Consider the following 20,609-nt stretch of genomic DNA (forward strand, 5'->3'; position numbering starts at 1 on the left):
CTTTCCTATAAAACAAAAATCTATATTTTCCCCTTAAAGTAAGGGAGATTCACTTAATATTTGGAGTCTTGGAAAGTCAGTGTCCAAATTCAAAAGGATGTTTTCTTTTAGGTTGAGAATTTGTCAAGTACCACAGGAAGCCTTCATACATGAACTCTTGAAAGTTAGACATGCGAGCAGAAGCAAGAAGAACTAAAATCTTCCAGCCTGTGGAACAAAAACCACATTCACAGAGAGATAGACAAGACGAAAAGGCAGAGGGCTATGTTCCAGATGAAGGAACAATATAAAACCCCAGAGAAACAACTAAATGAAATGGAGATAAGCAACCTTCCAGAAAAAGAATTCAGAATAATGATAGTGAGGATGATCCAGAACCTCGGAAAAAGAAGGGAGGCAAAGATTGAGAAGATGAAAGAAATGTTTAACAAAGATCTAGAAGAATTAAAGAACAAACAGAGGTGAACAATACAATAACTGAAATGAAAAATACACTAGAAGGAATCAACAGCAGAATAACTGAGGCAGAAGAACGGATAAGTGACCTGGAAGACAGAACAGTGGAATTCACTGCTGTGGAACAGAATAAAGAAAAAAGAATGAAAAGAAATGAAGACAGCCTAAGAGACCTCTGGGAAAACATTAAATGCAACAACATTCGCATTATATGGGTCCCAGAAGGAGAAGAGAGAGAGAAAGGACCCGAGAAAATATTTGAAGAGATTATAGTCGAAAACTTCCCTAACGTGGGAAAGGAAATAGCAATCTAAGTCGAGGAAGTGCAGAGAGTCCCATACATGATAAACCCAAGGAGAAACACGCCGAGACACACAGTAATCAAATTGGCAAAAATTAAAGACAAAGAAAAATTATTGAAAGCAGCAAGGGAAAAACGACAAATAACATACAAGGGAACTCCCATAAGGTTAACAGCTGATGTCTCAGCAGAAACTCAACAAGCCAGAAGGGAGTGGCATGATATACTTAAAGTAATGAAAGGGAAGAACCTACAACCAAGATTACTCTACCTGGCAAGGATCTCATTCAAATTCGATGGAGAAATCAAAAGCTTTACAGACAAGCAAAAGCTAAGAGAATTCGGCATCACCAAACCAGCTCTACAACAAATGCTACAGGAACTTCTCTAAGTGGGAAACACAAGAGAAGAAAACGACCTACAAAAACAAACTCAAAACAATTAAGAAAATGCTCATAGGAACATACATATTGATAATTACCTTAAACGTGAATGGATTAAATGCTCCAACCAAAAGACACAGGCTTGCTGAATGGATGCAAAAACAAGACCCATATATATGCTGTCTACAAGAGACCCACTTCAGACCTAGGGACACATACAGACTGAAAGTGAGGGGATGGAAAAAGATATTCCATGCAAATGGAAATCAAAAGAAAGCTGGAGTAGCAATACTCATATCAGATAAAATAGACTTTAAAATAAAGAATGTTACAAGAGACAAGGAAGAACACTACATAATGATCAAGGGATCAATCCAAGAAGAAGATATAACAATTATAAATATGTATGCACCCAATATAGGAGCACCTCAATACACAAGGAAACTGCTAACAGCTATAAAAGAGGAAATCAACAGTAACACGATAACAGTGGGGGACTTTAACACCTCACTTACACCAATGGACAGATCATCCAAAATGAAAATAAATCAGGAAACAGACGCTTTAAATGACACAATAGGCCAGATAGATTTAATTGATATTTATAGGACATTCCATCCAAAAACAGCAGATTACACTTTCTTCTCAAGTGTGCACAGAACATTCGTCAGGATAGATCACATCTTGGGTCACAAATCAAGCCTCAGTAAATGTAAGAAAACTGAAATCATATCAAGTATCTTTTCTGACCACAATGCTATGAGATTAGAAATCAATTACAGGGGAAAAAAACGGAAAATACACAAACACATGGAGGCTAAACAATACATCACTAAATAACCAAGAGATCACTGAAGAAATCAAAGAGGAAATCAAAAAATACCTAGAGACAAATGACAATGAAAACATGACGATCCAAAACCTATGGGATGCAGCAAAAGCAGTTCTAAGAGGGAAGTTTATAGCTATACAAGCCTACCTCAAGAAACAAGAAAAATCTCAAGTAAACAATCTAAACTTACACCTAAAGGAACTAGAGAAAGAAGAACAAACAAAACCCAAAGTTAGCAGAAGGAAAGAAATCATAAAGATCAGAACAGAAATAAATGAAATAGAAACAAAGAAAACAAGAGCAAAGACCAATAAAACTAAAAGCTGGTTCTTTGAGAAGATAAACAAAATTGATAAACCATTAGCCAGACTCATCAAGAAAAAGAGGGAGAGGACTCAAATCAATAATATTAGAAATAAAAAAGGAGAAGTTACAACAGACACCGCAAAAATACAAAGCATCCTAAGAGACTACTACAAGCAACTTTATGCCAATAAAATGGACAACCTGGAAGAAATGGACAAATTCTTAGAAAGGTATAACCTTCCAAGACTGAACCAGGAAGAAATAGAAAACATGAACAGACCAATAACAAGTAATGAAATTGAAACTGATTTAAAATATTCCAACAAACAAAAGTCCAGGGCCAGATGGCTTCACAGGGGAATTCTATCAAACATTTAGAGAAGAGCTAACACCCATCCTTCTCAAACTCTTCCAAAACATTGCAGACGAAGGAACACTCCCAAACTCATTCTAAGAGGCCACCATCACCCTGATACCAAAACCAGACAAAGATACTACAAAAAAAGAAAATTACAGACCAATATCACTGATGAATATAGATGCAAAAATCCTCAACAAAATACTACCAAACAGAATCCAACAACACAATAAAAGGATCGTACACCATGATCAAGTGGGATTTATCCCAAAGATGCAAGGATTCTTCAATATATGCAAATCAATCAATGTGATACACCACATTAACAAATTGAAGAATAAAAACCATATGATCATCTCAATAGATGCAGAAAAAGCTTTTGACAAAATTCAACACCCATTTATGATAAAAATTCTCCAGAAAGTGGGCATAGAGGGAACCTACTTCAACATAATAAAGGCCATATACAACAAACCCACAGCAAACATCAAAGCATTTCCTCTAAGATCAGGAACAAGACAAGGATGTCCACTCTCACCACTATTATTCAACATAGTTTTGGAAGTCCTAGCCACGGCAATCAGAGAAGAAAAAGAAATAAAAGGAATACAAATTGGAAAAGAAGAAATAAAACTGTCACTCTTTGCAGATGACATGATACTATACATAGAGAATCCTAAAGATGCCACCAGAAAACTACTACAGCTCATCAATGAATTTGGTAAAGTTACAGGATACAAAATTAATGCACAGAAATCTCTTGCATTCCTATACACTAATGATGAAAAATCTGAAAGAGAAATTAAGGAAACACTCCCATTTACCAATGCAACAAAAAGAATAAAATACCTAGGAATAAACCTACCTAGGGAGACAAAAGACCTGTACGCCGAAAACTATGACACTGATGAAAGAAATTAAAGATGATACCAACAGACGGAGAGATATACCATGTTCTTGGATTGGAAGAATCAATATTGTGAAAATGACTATACTACCCAAAGCAATCTACAGATTCAATGCAATCACTATCAAATTACCAATGGCATTTTTTACAGAACTAGAACAAAAAGTCTTAAAATTTGTATGGGGACTCAAAAGACCCCGAATAGCCAAAGCAGTCTTGAGGGAAAAAAACGGAGCTGGAGGAATCAGACTCCCTGACTTCAGACTATACTACAAAGCTACAGTAATCAAGACAATATGGTACTGGCACAAAAACAGAAATATAGATCAATGGAACAGGATAGAAAGCCCAGAGATAAACCCACGCACCTATGGTCAACTAATCTATGACAAAGGAGGCAAGGATATACAATGGAGAAAAGACAGTCTCTTCAGTGGTGCTGGGAAAACTGGACAGCTACATATAAAAGAATGAAATTAGAACACTCCTTAACACCACACACAAAAATAAACTCAAAATGGATTAGAGACCTAAATGTAAGACCGGACACTATAAAACTCTTAGAGGAAAACATAGGAAGAACACTCTTTGACATAAATCACAGCAAGAGATTTTTCGATCCACCTCCTAGAGTAATGGAAATAAAAACAAAAATAAACAAATGGGACCTAATGAAATTTCAAAGCTTTTGCACAGCAAAGGAAACCATAAACAAGACGGAAAGACAACCCTCAGAATGGGAGAAAATATTTGCAAATGAATCATCGGACAAAGGATTAATCTGCAAAATATATAAACAGCTCATGCAGCTCAATATTAAAAAAGCAAACAACCCAATCCAAAAATGGGCAGAAGACCTAAATAGACATTTCTCCAAAGAAGACATACAGATGGCCAAGAAGCACATGAAAAGATGCTCAACATCACTAATTATTAGAGAAATGCAAATCAAAACTACAATGAGGTATCATCTCACACCAGTTAGAATGGGCGTCATCAGAAAATCTACAAACAACAAATGCTGGAGAGGGTGTGGAGAAAAGGGAACCCTCCTGTACTGTTGGTGGGAATGTAAATTGATACAGCCACTATGGAGAACAGTATGGAGGTTCCTTAAAGAACTAAAAATAGAATTACCATATGACCCAGCAATCCCACTACTGGGCATATACCCAGAGAAAACCATAAATCAAAAAGACACATGCACCCCAATGTTCACTGCAGCACTATTTACAATAGTCAGGTCATGGAAGCAACCTAAATGCCCATCGATAGACGAATGGATAAAGAAGATGTGGTACATATATACAATGGAATATTACTCAGCCATTAAAAGGAACGAAATTGGATCATTTGTTGAGCCGTGGATGGATCTAGAGACTGTCATACAGAGTGAAGTAAGTCAGAAAGAGAGAAACAAATATTGTATATTAACGCATATATGTGGAACCTAGAAAAATGGTACAGATGAACCGGTTTGCAGGGCAGAAATAGAGACACAGATGTAGAGAACAAACGTATGGACACCAAGGGGGGAAAGCGGTGGGGGGTGGCGGTGGTGGTGTGCTGAATTGGGAGATTGGGATTGACATGTATACACTGATGTGTGTAAAATGGATGACTAATAAGAAAAAATAAATAAAAAAGAAACATTAAAAAAAGAAAAGTTAGACATGCAAGAGAAGAGGACAGATGTTAGTATTCTTATTCCAGTGAGCATATACATCTACAATAAATTTTAAAAGGGCTGAAATCTCACTAAATTAACAGAAATGATGGGAGAAATAACATACACTATTTCTTCTGATCTTTGGGAAAGTGACTTATGCTTAATTCTTAGAGCTGTGACATAGAATAGTTGGATCTTATTTTTCAGTACACACTGCAAGAGAATTCTATTAGTGGAGATTGGCCTTTAGAGGGCCCCTAAAACAAAAGATGACAACTAATGTATGATGTGATCCTAAAATCTAGTCCAGTCTATTTCAGGCACATGAAGTAATTCTTCCATGTGAGGCATGGAAGTTACTACAGGGAATCTTAGCAACATCAAAGAATTTGATGAATCTTAACAACAGTACCACCAGGGGGTACTATAGGCCAAAAGGGAACAAAGTTGTTCTCCTCCCCAGGATGGCTGAGCTGAGACTACAAACCACTCTTATGTCTTCCTATGGACAAACCGCAATCCTCACTCCACTTCATTTGCTTCCCCAGCTATTGGCTTGTGCCTAGTGGTATATTCTGGCTTTTCTGCCAGTTGTTTTTTCCTGAATGTCTGCCATCCTCCCTGGCCACCAGCCCTACCATTTCTATTCCCTGTCTCCCTCCCATTCACTTCCCTTCTCCTCTCCTTCAGGCATCTGCCAGCCTCACACCTTTCTCTACACATACTTCCTACTCTTCATACAATTTACCTCTTCCAGTATGAACACCACTGTTTTAAATCAATTATCCCCCAAATAAAAACATTTTCTATATAGCCTATTTATAGTGATAGGGATAGGAGTTATAATTTAAGGTTCCTTCTATTTCATTAATCTCTGAAAGTTAATTTAGTTCTGTACATCCAAATTAAAAAAAAAAAAAAAAAAAAGACCTTCAGAATAAAAGTTAAATGAAGCCTGAGGACAAATGCTTGCTTATTTCTCAGTAATCCCTGTAAATACATTTCTGCCCCAGTGGTCAAAGCTGTGTTTTAATTCTTTTCTTTATTCTATACTCCACATCCATGCATATCTCCTTTGTTATCTGTCACTTCCACGTATTTGCCCTAAACTATTGCTTTCTAGGCCAATGTCAAATCCTTTCATCTTTAAATCTCATTGGTTAAATTATTTTGCAGCTTTAATGAGATAATTCACATACCATACAATTCACCCACTTAATGTATACAATGGCTTTTAGCATATTCAGAGTTGTACAACCATCACCACAATCAACTTTAGAACATTTTCGCCACCCCAATGAGAAACCCTGCACATATTAGCAGTCACTCTTCAATCCACCCTCTTCCCCTCCACACCAGTCCTAGGAAACAAATCATCTATTTTCTGTCTATATAGATTTGCCTATTCTGGAGATTTTATACAAATATAATCCTACAATACGTGATCCTTTGTGACTGGCTTCTTTCTTTCTTTCTTTTTTTTAAACAGGGCAGACTTTTTTTTTCTTTTTTAAATAAATTTATTTACTTATTTGTTTATTTTTGGTTGCATTGCGTCCTCGTTGCTGTGCGCGGGGCTTTCTCTAGTTGCGGCGAGCGGGGGCTACTCTTCGTTACAGTGTGCGGGCTTCTCATTGTGGTGGCTTCTCTTGTTGTGGAGCATGGGCTCTAGGTGTGCGGGCTTCAGTAGTTGTGGCTCGTGGGCTCTAGAGCGCAGGCTCAGCAGTTGTGGCGCACAGGCTTAAGTGCTCCACAGCATGTGGGATCTTCCCTGACCAGGGAGCGAACCCGTGTCCCCTGCATTGGCAGGCAGATTCTTAACCACTGCGCTACCAGAGAAGTCCTGGCTTCTTTCACGTAATCATGATTTCAAGATTCATCCATGTTATAGCATGTGTCAGTACTTCATTTTTTTTAAATGCAGAATAATATTTAATTGTATGGACATACCGCATTTAACTTATTTAATCACTTGTTGATGGGCATTTGGGTTGCTTCCACATTGTGGCTATTATGAGTAATCCGGCTTTGAAGGTTTGTGTACAAGTTTTTGTGTGGACATATGTTTTCACTTCTCTTAGGTATTGTTATGAGTTGAACTGCATTCCCCCCAAAAAGATATACTGAAGTTAACCTCCAGTACCTCAGAACGTGACCTTTCTTGGAAATAGGTCTTTAGAGAGGTCATCAAGTTAAAATGAGGTCATTGGGGTAGGCCCTAGTCCAATATTATTGGTGTCCTTATAAATGGGAAAATTTGGACACGAAGAAGAGACACACAGGGAGAACACCAAGTGAAGACGGAGGGTTGCACTGATGCATCTACAAACCAAGGAACGTTACAGATTTCTGGACTTCCCTCGCAGTCCAGTGGTTAAGCACGGTCCAGTGGTTCTACTGCAGGGGGAACAGGTTCAATCGCCAGTCAGGGAACTAAGATCCCACATGCTGCACAGCGCGGCCCAAAAAAAAAAACCATTTCTAGCAAACACCAGAAACTACAAGAGGCAAGAAAGGATTCTCTCCTAGAGTCATTAGAGAGAGCAGGACCCTGCCAATACTTTGATTTAGGACTTCCAGCTCCCAGAACTGTGAGACAATTATTATCTGTTTTTCTAAGCCACCCAGTTTTGGGTACTTTGTTACAGTAGCACTAGGAAATGAATACAGGTATGTACCTAGGAGTGGACCTGCTGGCTCATATGGTACCTCTATGTGTCACCATCAAGAAGCTGCCAGATTGTTTTCCCAAGCAGCTATACCATTTGGTTGTTTTTCAATAAACTATTAATGGTTTCAAAACCTCCCTCAAATATAGACAGTCAGTTTTTCTATGTGTTACCTTGCCCTCGACAGGTAATCTTCCCTGCACCCCTACAATGGTGGCAGTCTTCTTCACCACCATTTGTTAAACCTTCCTATTTCTTTCAAAAATAACAGTAACAAATGGTTAAGTTACCAACACACTAATGGAAGGGGGTATCTAGAATACGCTATGGTCGGGGCTGCAGGATAATCTTAGTGCTCTAAACCTGAAGATGGGTAAATGGTGCTAACCAGCAGGAAACTGTCTTTAAAAGGAGGATTTCCTAGCTGAGATGGGGAAGAAAAGAGGATCCTGAAGGAGATGATAGCCTTTTCTTAAGGGAAGGGAATCTGGCCACAAAGAGATCTAAGTCCCATCTCTGGAAAAAAGGAATTGGCATGGAGAGAGAGAATACATCTTCTGGCAGAAACTTTGAAATTCTGAATTTCAGTTTGTTGTTGTCCTAAGAGGAGCTTCAACTCTTCTTCAAACAATAAAGTACTATAATAAATCCAGTAATGATGAAGTTATATATAGATATTTAATCAGATACATGACTATTCTGAACAAGGAAGAATAATACCCTTTATATAGTTGAGTAAATAAGATATATACACATACACAAACAGATCAAGTGCCATGTCTGGCCAATGATGTTTTAAATAGCCAATAAAGCCTGTTAGATTTTAGATCTCTGCACAATGAATGGAGGTCAGGTATATGAGTAATGACTTGGCTCTTGGCCATGTTATAAAAATTAGGGGGGAAAAAACACATGCTAAAAGGTTTACATTAAAATCTTATAAAGATCAGTTCATTTTGTTAACAATAACCTATTTTCACTTATTTCATGTGCAAGGTCAACTTTTTCATTTTTCACAGCCTCGTATAGAACAGTAAAGCAGGATGAAGAGGGAATGTTGGAGAAATGCATTCTAATGCCAGTGAGCTGACTGTTGACAGTGACGATAGACAGGAAAGCACCAGACAGAGCAGATCACTCAAAATGCACAACCGTCCGCGATTATTTAGTGAAGGGAGAGAGTGGAGGGAGAAACCCCCTGAAGGTGTCACTGTGCAATCACTGGTGCCCAAAACTGGTGAGCTCAAGTCCTCAGAGGAGTTCATTTAGTTCATGTCACTTAAGAGGAAGGTAACAACACAGTGCTTTCTAGAACATAACATCAAGGAGTTAAAATAAAATCAAGGCTACTAATTATCTCCAATAAGCCATCCTTTTATTTTCCTTCTCCTGAACTTTCTCCCAGTCGATGACTAAGCCTGGTCTGGAAAGAGAAGACTGGAACAAAACAATTATTCAGGAAACCTAGGCCTGAAAACACAGCAATGATTGTTTAAAGTTGGAAGAACGGGAGCAAAACTGAAGTCTATATGATTTTACTTATCTTGAAAGACTCAAAAGAAAAAAAAATTTACCTTGCATACCATTTCTACAAAAATTTCTTCCCTCCCTAGCCTCCTCTTACCTTGTTACAACAAAAGCCACAGAATCTTTTAGATCAGTGGTTCTCAAGCACTTGGAGAAGCCCAAGCATCAGTATCAGCAGCAGCTGAAAATTCCTTAGAAATGCAAATTACTGGGCCACACCCCAGGCCTACAGACTGAGAAACTACAAGGGTGCGGCCAGAAACCAGTGGTGGTCCCAGCGCTCCCTCCCTCCAGGTGATTCTGATGCTTGCTGACGTTAGAGAATCACTGCTTCAGATAACACGAATGTAAAAGGCCCAGGATTTTTTGACTGACAGAACAAAAGGTTCCTGAAAAGACTGAAAGGACAAAAGGTAATAGGGAAGGAAAGTCTATTACGGAAACTGTGCATTATTAGCTTAGAAACCAGTTCCTTTCTAGATTAAGGCCCAGTAGCAACCTTCAGTAAGTAGTAGCATAAAGATGGTACCTTCCAGATGTTTCAGGAGTGCCCGGCTGCTATTTCCATGAGCAGATATCAGAATGGTTTTACCGCTTAATACTTCAGGAGCAATCCTTTCATTCCAATAAGGAAGGAGTCTCTCCAGAACATCCTTTAAGCTCTCGGATCGTGGCAGCTGATCCAAAGGAATGTCGCACACTTTATATCTCCGGTCGTTGTAGATCTCGTGGTAGTAAGGATGGGACTCCTCTATGGGCGGTGGGGTCACACTGTAGCTCCTTCTCCACAGCCTCACTTGCTCCTCGCCGTGATTCAAAGCCATTTGCTCCCTGTTGAGACTGATCAAGGCTCCATAGTGACGCTCATTGAGACGCCAGGAGCTTTCCACGGGAACCCACTCCTGCCCCAGCTCTTCCAGGATCAGCCAGGCTGTGTGGATGGATCGGTTCAGGATGGATGTGAACACAAGATCAAACTCAAAGTTTAGCGCTTTGAGTTGCTTCCCACAGTTCCGAGCTTCTTCCATTCCTTCACTGTTAAGTTTCTGATCCACCCAGCTACAAAAACGGTTCTCTTTATTCCAAGCACCCTCTCCATGTCTTAACATGATCAGTTTGTACTTGGACATACTGATGGCTGAGCTTCTCTAGTGCTTTCCAATGGGCCAGTGTTCAGTGACAGCAATACATCTAGAAAGAGAAGAAACAAAAAGTATAAGTTATGTTCTTCATTCAACTAACTACCTGGGGGTGGAAGCACAACTTTTCAACAGCCAGTTTCTAAAACACACTGGAATGATTCCTTGAACAGTTCTGACATCAGACATCCGGCAACTCATACGTACTACGGCACATACAGGCAGGGTCCACAGATAATTAATTACAGGGAACCTAGTTAGTTGACAAATTTTCTGATGGCTGGGTAGTAAGTTAATTGTATGGCATAAAACAACAGAACACTTCATTCTATTGGCATGCTACATCTCCACCAGATAAAAAGGCAGTTTCTGCTTACAGAAGACATGATTTAATAGAATGAGTTGTAGGTGTCTAAAAGGATGACTTGTAGTTGGGAACTCCCAGGTCTGAGAAGCTGACTCGAGATTGAAGGCACCCTTCTCATTTTGTTTTCCCTCTGGTGGAGAAATAATTTACCATTCTTGTCTTATTACTGAAGTTATTAAACATGTTAATTCAATAAACCACCACATTCATCTGGTATGTAAATCATTGATTGGTGGCAACTTCAATGCCACAGGCTACACCACATACAAGAAAATCTAAGGTTCAACATTTAAACATTAAAATGATTTAAATCAACATTATCACCCAATATGGTACTCACCTAAATAATCTTTCACCTGCCTCAAGATAGAGTTTTTGGCAGGAATAAATCGGATGCAAAACAAGCTATCAAGTTAAGCAGCTGAGAGATGCTGCCTGTAGAAACAGATTACCAGGAGCAGGTCTGTAGGAGTGAGAGGAAGCACACTGATAAGGAGGCCTCCCTCTCCTTCTCCCAACCCTTCAGCTGTCCTACACATGCCAGCCACATCTCAGCAGGCGAAGACTCTAGTAAGGTGGGACAGGCAACCCTACCGTGTTTCTGAACTTCCTAAGTGAAGCTGCCGGCCCAAAGATCTGCTGGGCCCGCTCTGTCCCCTGGAGAATCTTCGGGGTGGCCGCGTCAGCCTGCCTCGCTCTCCTTGCAGTGGACAGATCTACACTGACAAACGCTGCTCAGTTCACTTGCCCAGCACTTTCCACCACCAGCCCAGCACTTTCCACACTGGAGAGTAGAGATTATATGAACATCAGGGCCTGGTCTTCTGCCATTCTTGGCAACTTCTATTAACTGGAGATTTTCTGTCCCACTTAAACTGCGATTCACCCACAGTTATATAACAATCAATGACAAAGTTAATTGGAATCTAGATCTAATTTCTTCCTTTCTTTAGTAATTCCTAGAGATTCTCAAGGGGGAAAATGTCTTTAAAACAAAGCTTCCAATTTCAGTGGAGGGCCAACAGAGGACCCAAGGGAGGAAGCAGATTGAGGTGATTTGCAAGTGGTTGAAAGGCCACAATGGCTAGGTTTATGACTTCCCTTTCTCATCAGGCATCAATAAATTTTGATGCTTTATTTAGTGCATGTGGAGTGGGGAAGCATCAGGTCACTGGAAGAACCTGGGCTAAGGACTCAGGTGAAGGTACCTTGCAGAGCTAAGACTTTCCAGAGGGAAAGCAGTGTCTCTATTCTCAGCCCAGATGGGCATCGGGTGGCAGAAGAACAGAGAATGGGATGAAAGACAACTGGGCAGTGTTTGGCTAGGTGATTACCGGTGCCTGGAAGAGGAATAATCATGAAACTAATGAAGCTCAAGCTTCAGGGCCCCTCACTTGAACAAACTCCTTCTAAGGCACTGGGAGAGACCAAATAATGAATTCACATGGATGAGAATGTGTGTGTGTGTGTGTGTGTGTGTGTGTGTGTGTGTGTGTGTGTGTGTGTGTGTGTGTGTGTGTGTGTGTGTGTGTGTGTGTGTGTGTGTGTGTGTGTGTGTGTGTGTGTGTGTGTGTGTGTGTGTGTGTGTGATCAGCAAAAGAAAGACACTTTTGTATTGCTTTTTTTTTTAAAGGGCCCACCCCAATCCACTAAGTACTAGAAGTTTCAGGCCCATCAAAAATTGGATCCACGCCCACACAACATTTACTGTTTTGTTTTTGGTGGTGGTTGAGGAGGGGGATGGAGAAAAGAGAAGCTATCAATTGTTCTCTACCTCAGCCCTTACTGTGTCTTGTCAAACGAGAAGCTCCTTAGGCTGATGAAGCTACTTTCCCTTCAAATGAAGAAGGTGTGATAGACAAATATTATAGGCAGAGGCACTTCTCCATCATCTTTTGATTATAAACTATATGGAGGGAACAAAAAAAAATGTAGCAATAATATCATGAACACTGAGGCAACTATCACCAAGCTCTGCAGTCTTTTAATCTGCTCTATTTGCTTACTTTAAAAAATAAAACAATTTCTGTTTCTTCCCCTCAAAATATATATATTGGAGCAGAGAAATAGTGCTACAGCCACAAGGACTCTACAAATACACACCTGCGCCTTACTCCGGTGTACAGAGGACGAATACAGGATAAGGTACCAAACTGGAGCATCTACCTCAGGTCAACAGAAAGTCCTTTCCCTCTCTCCTCCTTGCTATCAACTGATCTTTGCCATTTAATTAACTACTGAATATTCACAAAGGAGCTGTTGAGGTTTACAGTTTGCATTCTTTACGATTTAATCATTGTGGGAGCCGGTATGTCAAGTGTCAACAAACACAACACTGTAGTCCGTTTCATTTAAAGTTTCAGGCAGATCTGTGAGGAGCAGTGCTGCGGGGCTGCAAGGTGGTAGGAAAAGTGCTGAACTGCAGGGAACACACGCGCTTCTCTGATGGACGCTCGTGTGCCTGGACAAAGCATTTGTATAATCTGGTCTCGCTGAGCTAAGGGTACCATTCTAGAACTTTTCTGGAGAACAAGGAGAAGCTGGCGTTGCTGAAAACAAAGACTGGAGAGAACGCAAGACTCAGACCAGAGAGAACCTGTGGATTCTGTTTTGTTTTTAGGGTAAATGTCTTTTTTTTAAATGTGATCATTTCAGCTCTTAGAAGCTCAAATGAAAAATGAAGGGAGTAGCTGCTATGTAGCTCCAGCCCATTTCTCTGTGAGACTGAGGAACTGGGGTCCTCAATCTTCCAATTCTCGAAAGAACTGGAAATGTGAATTTTATGTGATATCCGATACAAATACTAGCAACTAATTTGAATACATTTAAAAAATGTGAGCTAAACAAGACATTTCTGAGGGTAGATTGAGTCTGCTAGTGTATGACTGTGACTTAAAGAGAAACCTCCTCCAGGCCACAGGTGAATGAGAACCACCCCCCCCCCCAGCCCCACTGTCCTGCCCCCTGGAGCTGGTCAGACCCCAAGCCTCCAGGCTCTAACCCCAGCCTTCCCCTGTGGTTGTCCAGCGCACTCTTTCAAAGGACAGACCCTCTAATCCCCACATGTGCCAGGCTTCCTTGTCCCTGACCCTCTCTTCACCAAAACTTCACCAGTGCCCTGCAGAGTCCCAGCTCTGTAATCAAACTCCTACTCAGCTTTGGACTCTTCTGGAATGTTTCCTCTAGCTCTCAACTTTAACCAAGCTGAAAATGAACTGAACACCAAACTATTCCCAGGTGTCTGCTTCTCTCTTCAGCATGGGTGTTGGTGCCTCGTATCCTGGGGCAGGGGCTGCTGACGAGCAGGGTCCCGCTCCTGACCTCTCAATAGTACTTCCTGTCCAAATGCCTCCATCCCCACCATCTTTTGGGCAGGTGGGGGGAGCTTTGATTCTGAGCCTTGCAATAGTCAGCTGTAGCTCTCTTGCCCTCATGTATTAGCTACAAACTTCCTGAAAACTGAGTACCCTATTTAAAACCCTCAAATTACTTCCTGTTGATCTTAGGACAAAGCTCAAAATCCTTAATGTGACTTGCAAGGCTTTGGTTTTCTTTTATTTCCTTGAACATGCCATGTTCTTTCTGGCCTCAGGACCTCTGCACACACTGTCTCCTACACAGAACCCTCACCCAACACCCGCTCCCCTCCACCGCCGCTTCAGTCCCTCCCTGCTTTGGGGACCTGCTAGTTATCCTTTCAATCAGCTGTGTCCAATCAAAATGTAATGCAAGCCACATATAATTGGCTTTTTTAAATTGGTAATTTTAAATTTTCTAAAAGCCGTACTAAGCAGCAAAAATAGGTGAAATTCTAATAATACATTTTATTTAACCCTTTAGGTTCAAAAGATTATCATTCTAACATATGATCTATATAAAATTCTCAATGAGGTATTTTACTTTCTTTTTATCTTAGTAAGTCTTTGAAACCTGATGTGTATTTTATACTTAAAGCACATCTCAATTTGGACTAACCACATTTCAAGGGCTCCACAGCCACACATGACCAGTGGCTACTGTATTGACTGGTGTAGCTTTAGCGCTTAGTTTAATGTTATTTCCTCTAGGCTAGTCGTCCTCAAACTTTAATGTGCATCAGAATCACCAAGAGAACTGGTTCAAACAGGCTGCTGGGCCCCACTTCCAGAGCCTGAATGAGGAGGTCTGGGGTGGGCCTGAGAAGCTGTATTTCTAACAAGCTTCCAGGTGACGCTGAGGCTGCTGGTCTGAGGACAATGCTTTTAGAGCCTCTGCAGACTTCTCTGCGCTTCTTTCCCACCCACCGGGAAGCGGTGAGGTGCCTCCACAGCCCCCTGCTTTAGGACACTGGGTGCCGTTGTGATGGGCCACTTGTGACAGATCACTTGTTCCACGTCTGTGTGCCCTGTTAGACTGTAAGCTGCATCAAGGTTGGTCTGACTCACTGCCCCATCTCTAGAGCCCAGCATGACACCTGACACATCCTAGGTACTTAGTAGGTGTGTTGACTGAATCAAAGTTAGGCAAAAAGGATTAGCTTGTGCCAATAAGGCTAAGGCCTGACATTTTTAGGGGTAACTACCAAAGCAAAAACAGTCAGGCCCGAGACATTAGGAGGCTTTAACTCAAGAATTCCAATGTATTTGATGGCAAAGGCAGAGCCAAGAATAATCATCCATTATATTTTCCTTTTGTTACAGTTTAGTATGTTCATGAACGGCCATAATAATCTCCACAGAGAATAGAGAGACACTGATTGACTTGTCCAAAAACACACAGCCACTAAATGGAACTGGAGCTGCGATCCAGGTCTGTGCCTGACACCCGCACTCTTTCTACCTCACCACGGAAGATCTGTGAGTCTGGGTGTGAGCATCTAGGCTCACTAGGCTTCCCTTCACAGGAGCATCTCCAATCACAGCTTGTCTCCCCAACCCAGGCAGACATTTCATGAAATGCGCACAAACAAGGTGAGTATAAAGGAGGGCTCGGCGTATGACTGCTCTTGAGAAGAACCTCAAATCACAAGGTCAAGTCAGGCAATAGTCACCCCCAACTTATAATAAGGTGCCACGCTAAGAATTAAAAACTATCCTTTTTAAAAATCAAGCTTTGTTTTTTTTGTGTTGCTTTTGGTAAAGCTCATCACGCTGGAGTTGGTTCTTAAAGGTCCTCATTTATCCATTGGCAAGGGTTACTGGCACTTGAATTAAGCACTAATTTTAGTCAATGATTTACTTCATACTCCCAAAGGGCCACACGGGTCACTAAATTACCATACCCCAGGGTTCCTTCCTTTTTAAAGTATGGTGTGGCTCAAAGAAAAAAATTTACTAAACAAACATATCTTTTACATGACTCTGCATCTCATCTTCCTGCCGCTTCCTCTTGGCTGTTTTTCCCTTCCTTCTGGCCATTACTTTTTTAGTCCTCTGACACCTAACTTATACCTTGCCCACTCTACTGAAATGCTCTCTCAAAAGACTGCTGATTAGTTACTTCTTACTAAGTGAAGACCATCTTCACGCAGGACTCACACTGCTTTGACCCCTCTGAAGCTGACTACTTCTATCAAGGGAAGAAAAAATCTTCTAAGATTTTGGTGCTGCATTTCTCCCAGCTCTTCTATTGTTACGTCCCGGTGTTGAATCTATATTTTCTTTTTTTTTTCAATTTAATTTAATTTATTTATTTTTTATACAGCCGGGGTTTTTTTAAAATTATTTATTTATTTATTTATTTATTTATTTATTTATTTATTTTTGGCTGCACTGGGTCTTCGTTGCTGCACACGGGCTTTTCTCTAGTTGGGGCGAGCGGGGGCTACTCTTTGTTGTGGTGCACAGGCTTCTCACTGCGATGGCTTCTCCTGTTGTGGAACACAGGCTCTAGGCGCACGGGCCTCAGTAGTTGTGGCTCACGGGCTCCAGGGCGCAGGCTCAGTAGTTGTGGTGCACGGGCCTAGGTTGCTCCGCGGCATGTGGGATCTTCCCAGACCAGGGCACAAACCCATGTCTCCTGCATTGGCAGGTGGATTCCCAACCACTGCGCCATCAGGGAAGCCCCAGCAGGCTCTTATTAGTTGTCTATTTTATACATATTAGTGTATATATGTCAATCCCAATCTCCCAGTTCATCCCACCAACACCACCACCCCCCCCCCCACCGCCCAGCCCCACCACTTTCCCCACTTGGTGTCCATACGTTTGTTCTCTACATCTGTGTCTCTATTTCTGCCTTGCAAACCGGTTCATCTGTACCATTTTTCTAGATTCCACATATATGCGTTAATATACGATATTTTTTTTCTCTTTCTTACTGAATCTGTATTTTCTGCCCGCCAGCAACAGTATTATGACAATGAAGACAGCATATGACACCATAGCCGCTACCTTTCTCAGAGTGCTCACTGTGTGCTTGGGACTATTTAAATCCTCAACCACCATTCTGAGGAGAAGTTACTATGATTACTCCAGTTTTACAGATGCAGAAACCTAAGAGGTGAGGTTAACTTGCCCAAGATGACAAAGATTGTACTGGCAGAACTGGATTTCAATCTCAGGCAGGCTGGACCCCAAAGCCTATACATATGCCTTGAACCACTCCGCTCCACCGCCATACTGGCACCCAAGGCTCTGTCCTCAGTCCTTGGAAACCCAACTTTTCTCACTACTTAAATTACGTTAAAATGGATGATTTATACATTGACATTCCCAAATACTCATCAGTCTACCATGTCTGGTCAATTAACTCATTCTTCAAACTGTTACAAACTCCATTTGAACATGGCATAATGCTAGGCCTGTGAGGAATATAGAATCCAACATGAATGATGTCTCCAAGCGACTAATGGGGGAAAGGATACGTGTGTGTATCACTAAAGCAGAAAGTAAACCACAACATGAGAAACCAGTTCATGTATAAGGGAGATGGGAAAGGAGAGATTTTTTTTCTTGAATAATGCTTCATGGACATGGCACTGTTTAAGCTGGATTTGAAAAGATGTTTAAGACTCAGATTTATAGAAAAAAGAAAAGGAATTCCAGGATGATTAAGATTCATATTTACAGAAAAAAGAAAAGGAATTCCAGCCTAAGGGAACAGTGAGTAGAGGGCAAGGGAATGGGTGTTTATGGAGAAATGGTGAGCCATTCAAACTGGTTTGCCTAGAACAGTCTTGCTTTAGGCCTGTTTCCCCAACATACTTATTATAGGGCCCCTTTCACACTTGAAGGTCCCATCTGGAAAACTGTATGATCACCTTAAACTAAGTATAGGGTATAACAAGGAAGTAGGAGGAGACTAGTCTAGAAAGATAAGACTGAATAGTGGCCCCAAAAAGGGCCTTGTGCCAAAGAACGCAGGTTCTTCTGTAAGTACTGGGACATCATTAAAGGGTTAGTAATGTGTATTTTAGGAGGATCAGGCAGCACCTACAAGTAAGAGAGATGGGAAAACCAGGGATTTGAATACTTGTGAGGCTTTTGCAACCATTCTGGTAACATTTAACGAAGACCTGGACAAGCATAATGGCTGTTGAAAAGGGGTAAAGGCGATGATGTGAAAAACACTCCAGCTTAGCTCAGGTGGGGGCAACTTTTTCTGTAAAAGGCCAAAGAGTAAATTTTTTAGGCTTTGTGGGCTATGTGGTCTGTTACAATTACTCAATTCTGCTGAAAGCAGCCATAAACAATGCACGTATGAACAAATAAGGCTGTGTTCCAATAAACATACTGGAACTTTTTTTGTCTTTTACATATGGACAAAGAAATTAGAATCTCATATAATTTTCATGCATGTGAAATATTGTTATACTTTGATTTATTTCAACCATTAAAAACCATTCATAGTCTGTGGGCTGTACAAAAACACATAGTGGGCCAGAAGGCCTTAGTTTGCCAAACCCTGGCCTAGCTGGGATTACTCAGATCTACTAATCACATCAGCATTTTGAACCTTTAAGCATCCTGTCATGGGATAATCCCAACATTATTAAATCACCTGCTTTCAGTCTTGACCAGAACTGCAAGTGCCTTGAATAATGGAATCCCATTCATAACTGTTTTATCCCTCACAGAAGACAGTACTGAGCACATTTAAATCAGTCTGAGTAGTTTATTTTGCTTCATCGAATTATTTAATAATGGGTTCAAGATAGAACAAGAGGGAAAAAATTATTCATCTTGTTAACCAACTTCAAAAATATAATCTGTCATTTTGACATGCATTACTTTTATTAGACATCTTTATAAATGCTTCACACTTCAGGTGAATGTATACCTGCTCAGGAATGGGTGCTATGGAATTGCCTTGGCAAAAGAGAAACAAACAGGCGATTCGAAGAAAACACAATTTGCAGGTGACTCATATTTTCAAAGACCTTTTGAAATATATATACATGTATGCATTTTTCCCCACCTAAATTGGCTACAGGGTAAAAAATATCCTTTCCATAAATGTCACCGTAAAATCGAGTTATGTTTCAAGATTAGCATCCTTTTGGCAAGGTAGGGATGGAGAGGGTGGGTAGGTAGGTAGGAGACTGGTACACATCAGGCCATTGCATTTACTGAGGTTACTTCTACAATACTTCCAGAATCTCTAGGCAGTATCAACAAATGTAGCTAATAATCTTGCTGCTGCCTCCTACACCTGCTCCTCATTAAACCATATAATTTCACGTACCTCTCCCTCACCCACCATAACTGAGTCTCGTCCTCTCTCCCAAACCAATGCTCCTGGGACAGTGCTTCCTCCTTCCCTCAGGTGTTTGAAAAGTAATAATGTCTAATACTCCAGTATGGCAACTCATGAATAGGTGGGGAAAATTATAGGATAAAGTCCAGTCTAAACACTTAGTTTGTTTTCTGTTTCCAAAATTGAGTAAGAAATGTGATCAATGATATAACGTTGAAGTAATATAAAATAAGGCATGCAGAGCCAGAGTTGCTTTGAGCCAAAGCTTACCCTTAAATATTAAGTATTCAAATCCTACCCTAGACCACTTGGATGTTTTCCCTGGTCTAAATCCTCACTACATACCTTTGAACAACTCTTAACCTCCACTGCATTAGGGATCTAACTCTATAAAGATAGGCTGGCTAGATTTGAGGATAGGAAAAAGGTTAACCGTGTTTCTGATAGATTAAAAAGGAACAGTTCTTAAGGGAAATGAAATCTGGAGCTCAGTTCCTTAGGGTCTTAAAATATGCCTTTCCCCAAGCCCAGCTCAATACGAAAAGTTCAAACATGACTATATCCAAAAGTACCTATTGGTCCATCATCTATTACTTTTCCTAAAGCTTTATGGTAACGTTTCCATTTGTATTTGCATTATAAGAACAACTCTTTACCAGGAGCAAACGCTATTACTTACAGGTGTTTTCCAGACACTATTACCCTGTCATTCTCCAACGTTATACCTATTAACCACTTGTTACAAAGGTAACAAACCATAGCAGGTAGACCCCTCTTCACAGGAAAGGGACACACATGTGTAATGACATATGTGTGTGCTTGGGGCATGTGGCCTGTTCCAGCCTGCGTGGCATCACCGATGTGCACAACACCCGCTCATGACATCTCCTTCCTATCTAATTACTATTCTCAAGGGGCTATGAAGACTAAATGAGATTATGGTGAAGCGGTCTACCAAAGAGTGTGAGGTATTCTGGGTTGAATGGAGCAGACTTTGACTAACACATGAAGACTGACAC

General features: G+C 40.7%; 1 protein-coding gene across 1 annotated transcript in view; it reads right to left on the reverse strand.

Annotated features, from left to right (window-relative positions):
* The window catches only part of BPGM (bisphosphoglycerate mutase), a 36,165-nt gene that overhangs the window by 13,435 nt on the left and 2,121 nt on the right, over positions 1-20,609 (reverse strand). The window contains exon 2 of the mRNA XM_036864536.1: positions 9,938-10,599. Coding sequence (XP_036720431.1) covers positions 9,938-10,538 — 601 coding nt within the window. The 5' untranslated portion in view covers positions 10,539-10,599. The remainder of the gene's footprint in view (positions 1-9,937; positions 10,600-20,609) is intronic.

Source organism: Balaenoptera musculus, chromosome 9 (assembly GCF_009873245.2).
Source record: "Balaenoptera musculus isolate JJ_BM4_2016_0621 chromosome 9, mBalMus1.pri.v3, whole genome shotgun sequence".
Classification (NCBI taxonomy): Eukaryota; Metazoa; Chordata; class Mammalia; order Artiodactyla; family Balaenopteridae; genus Balaenoptera; species Balaenoptera musculus.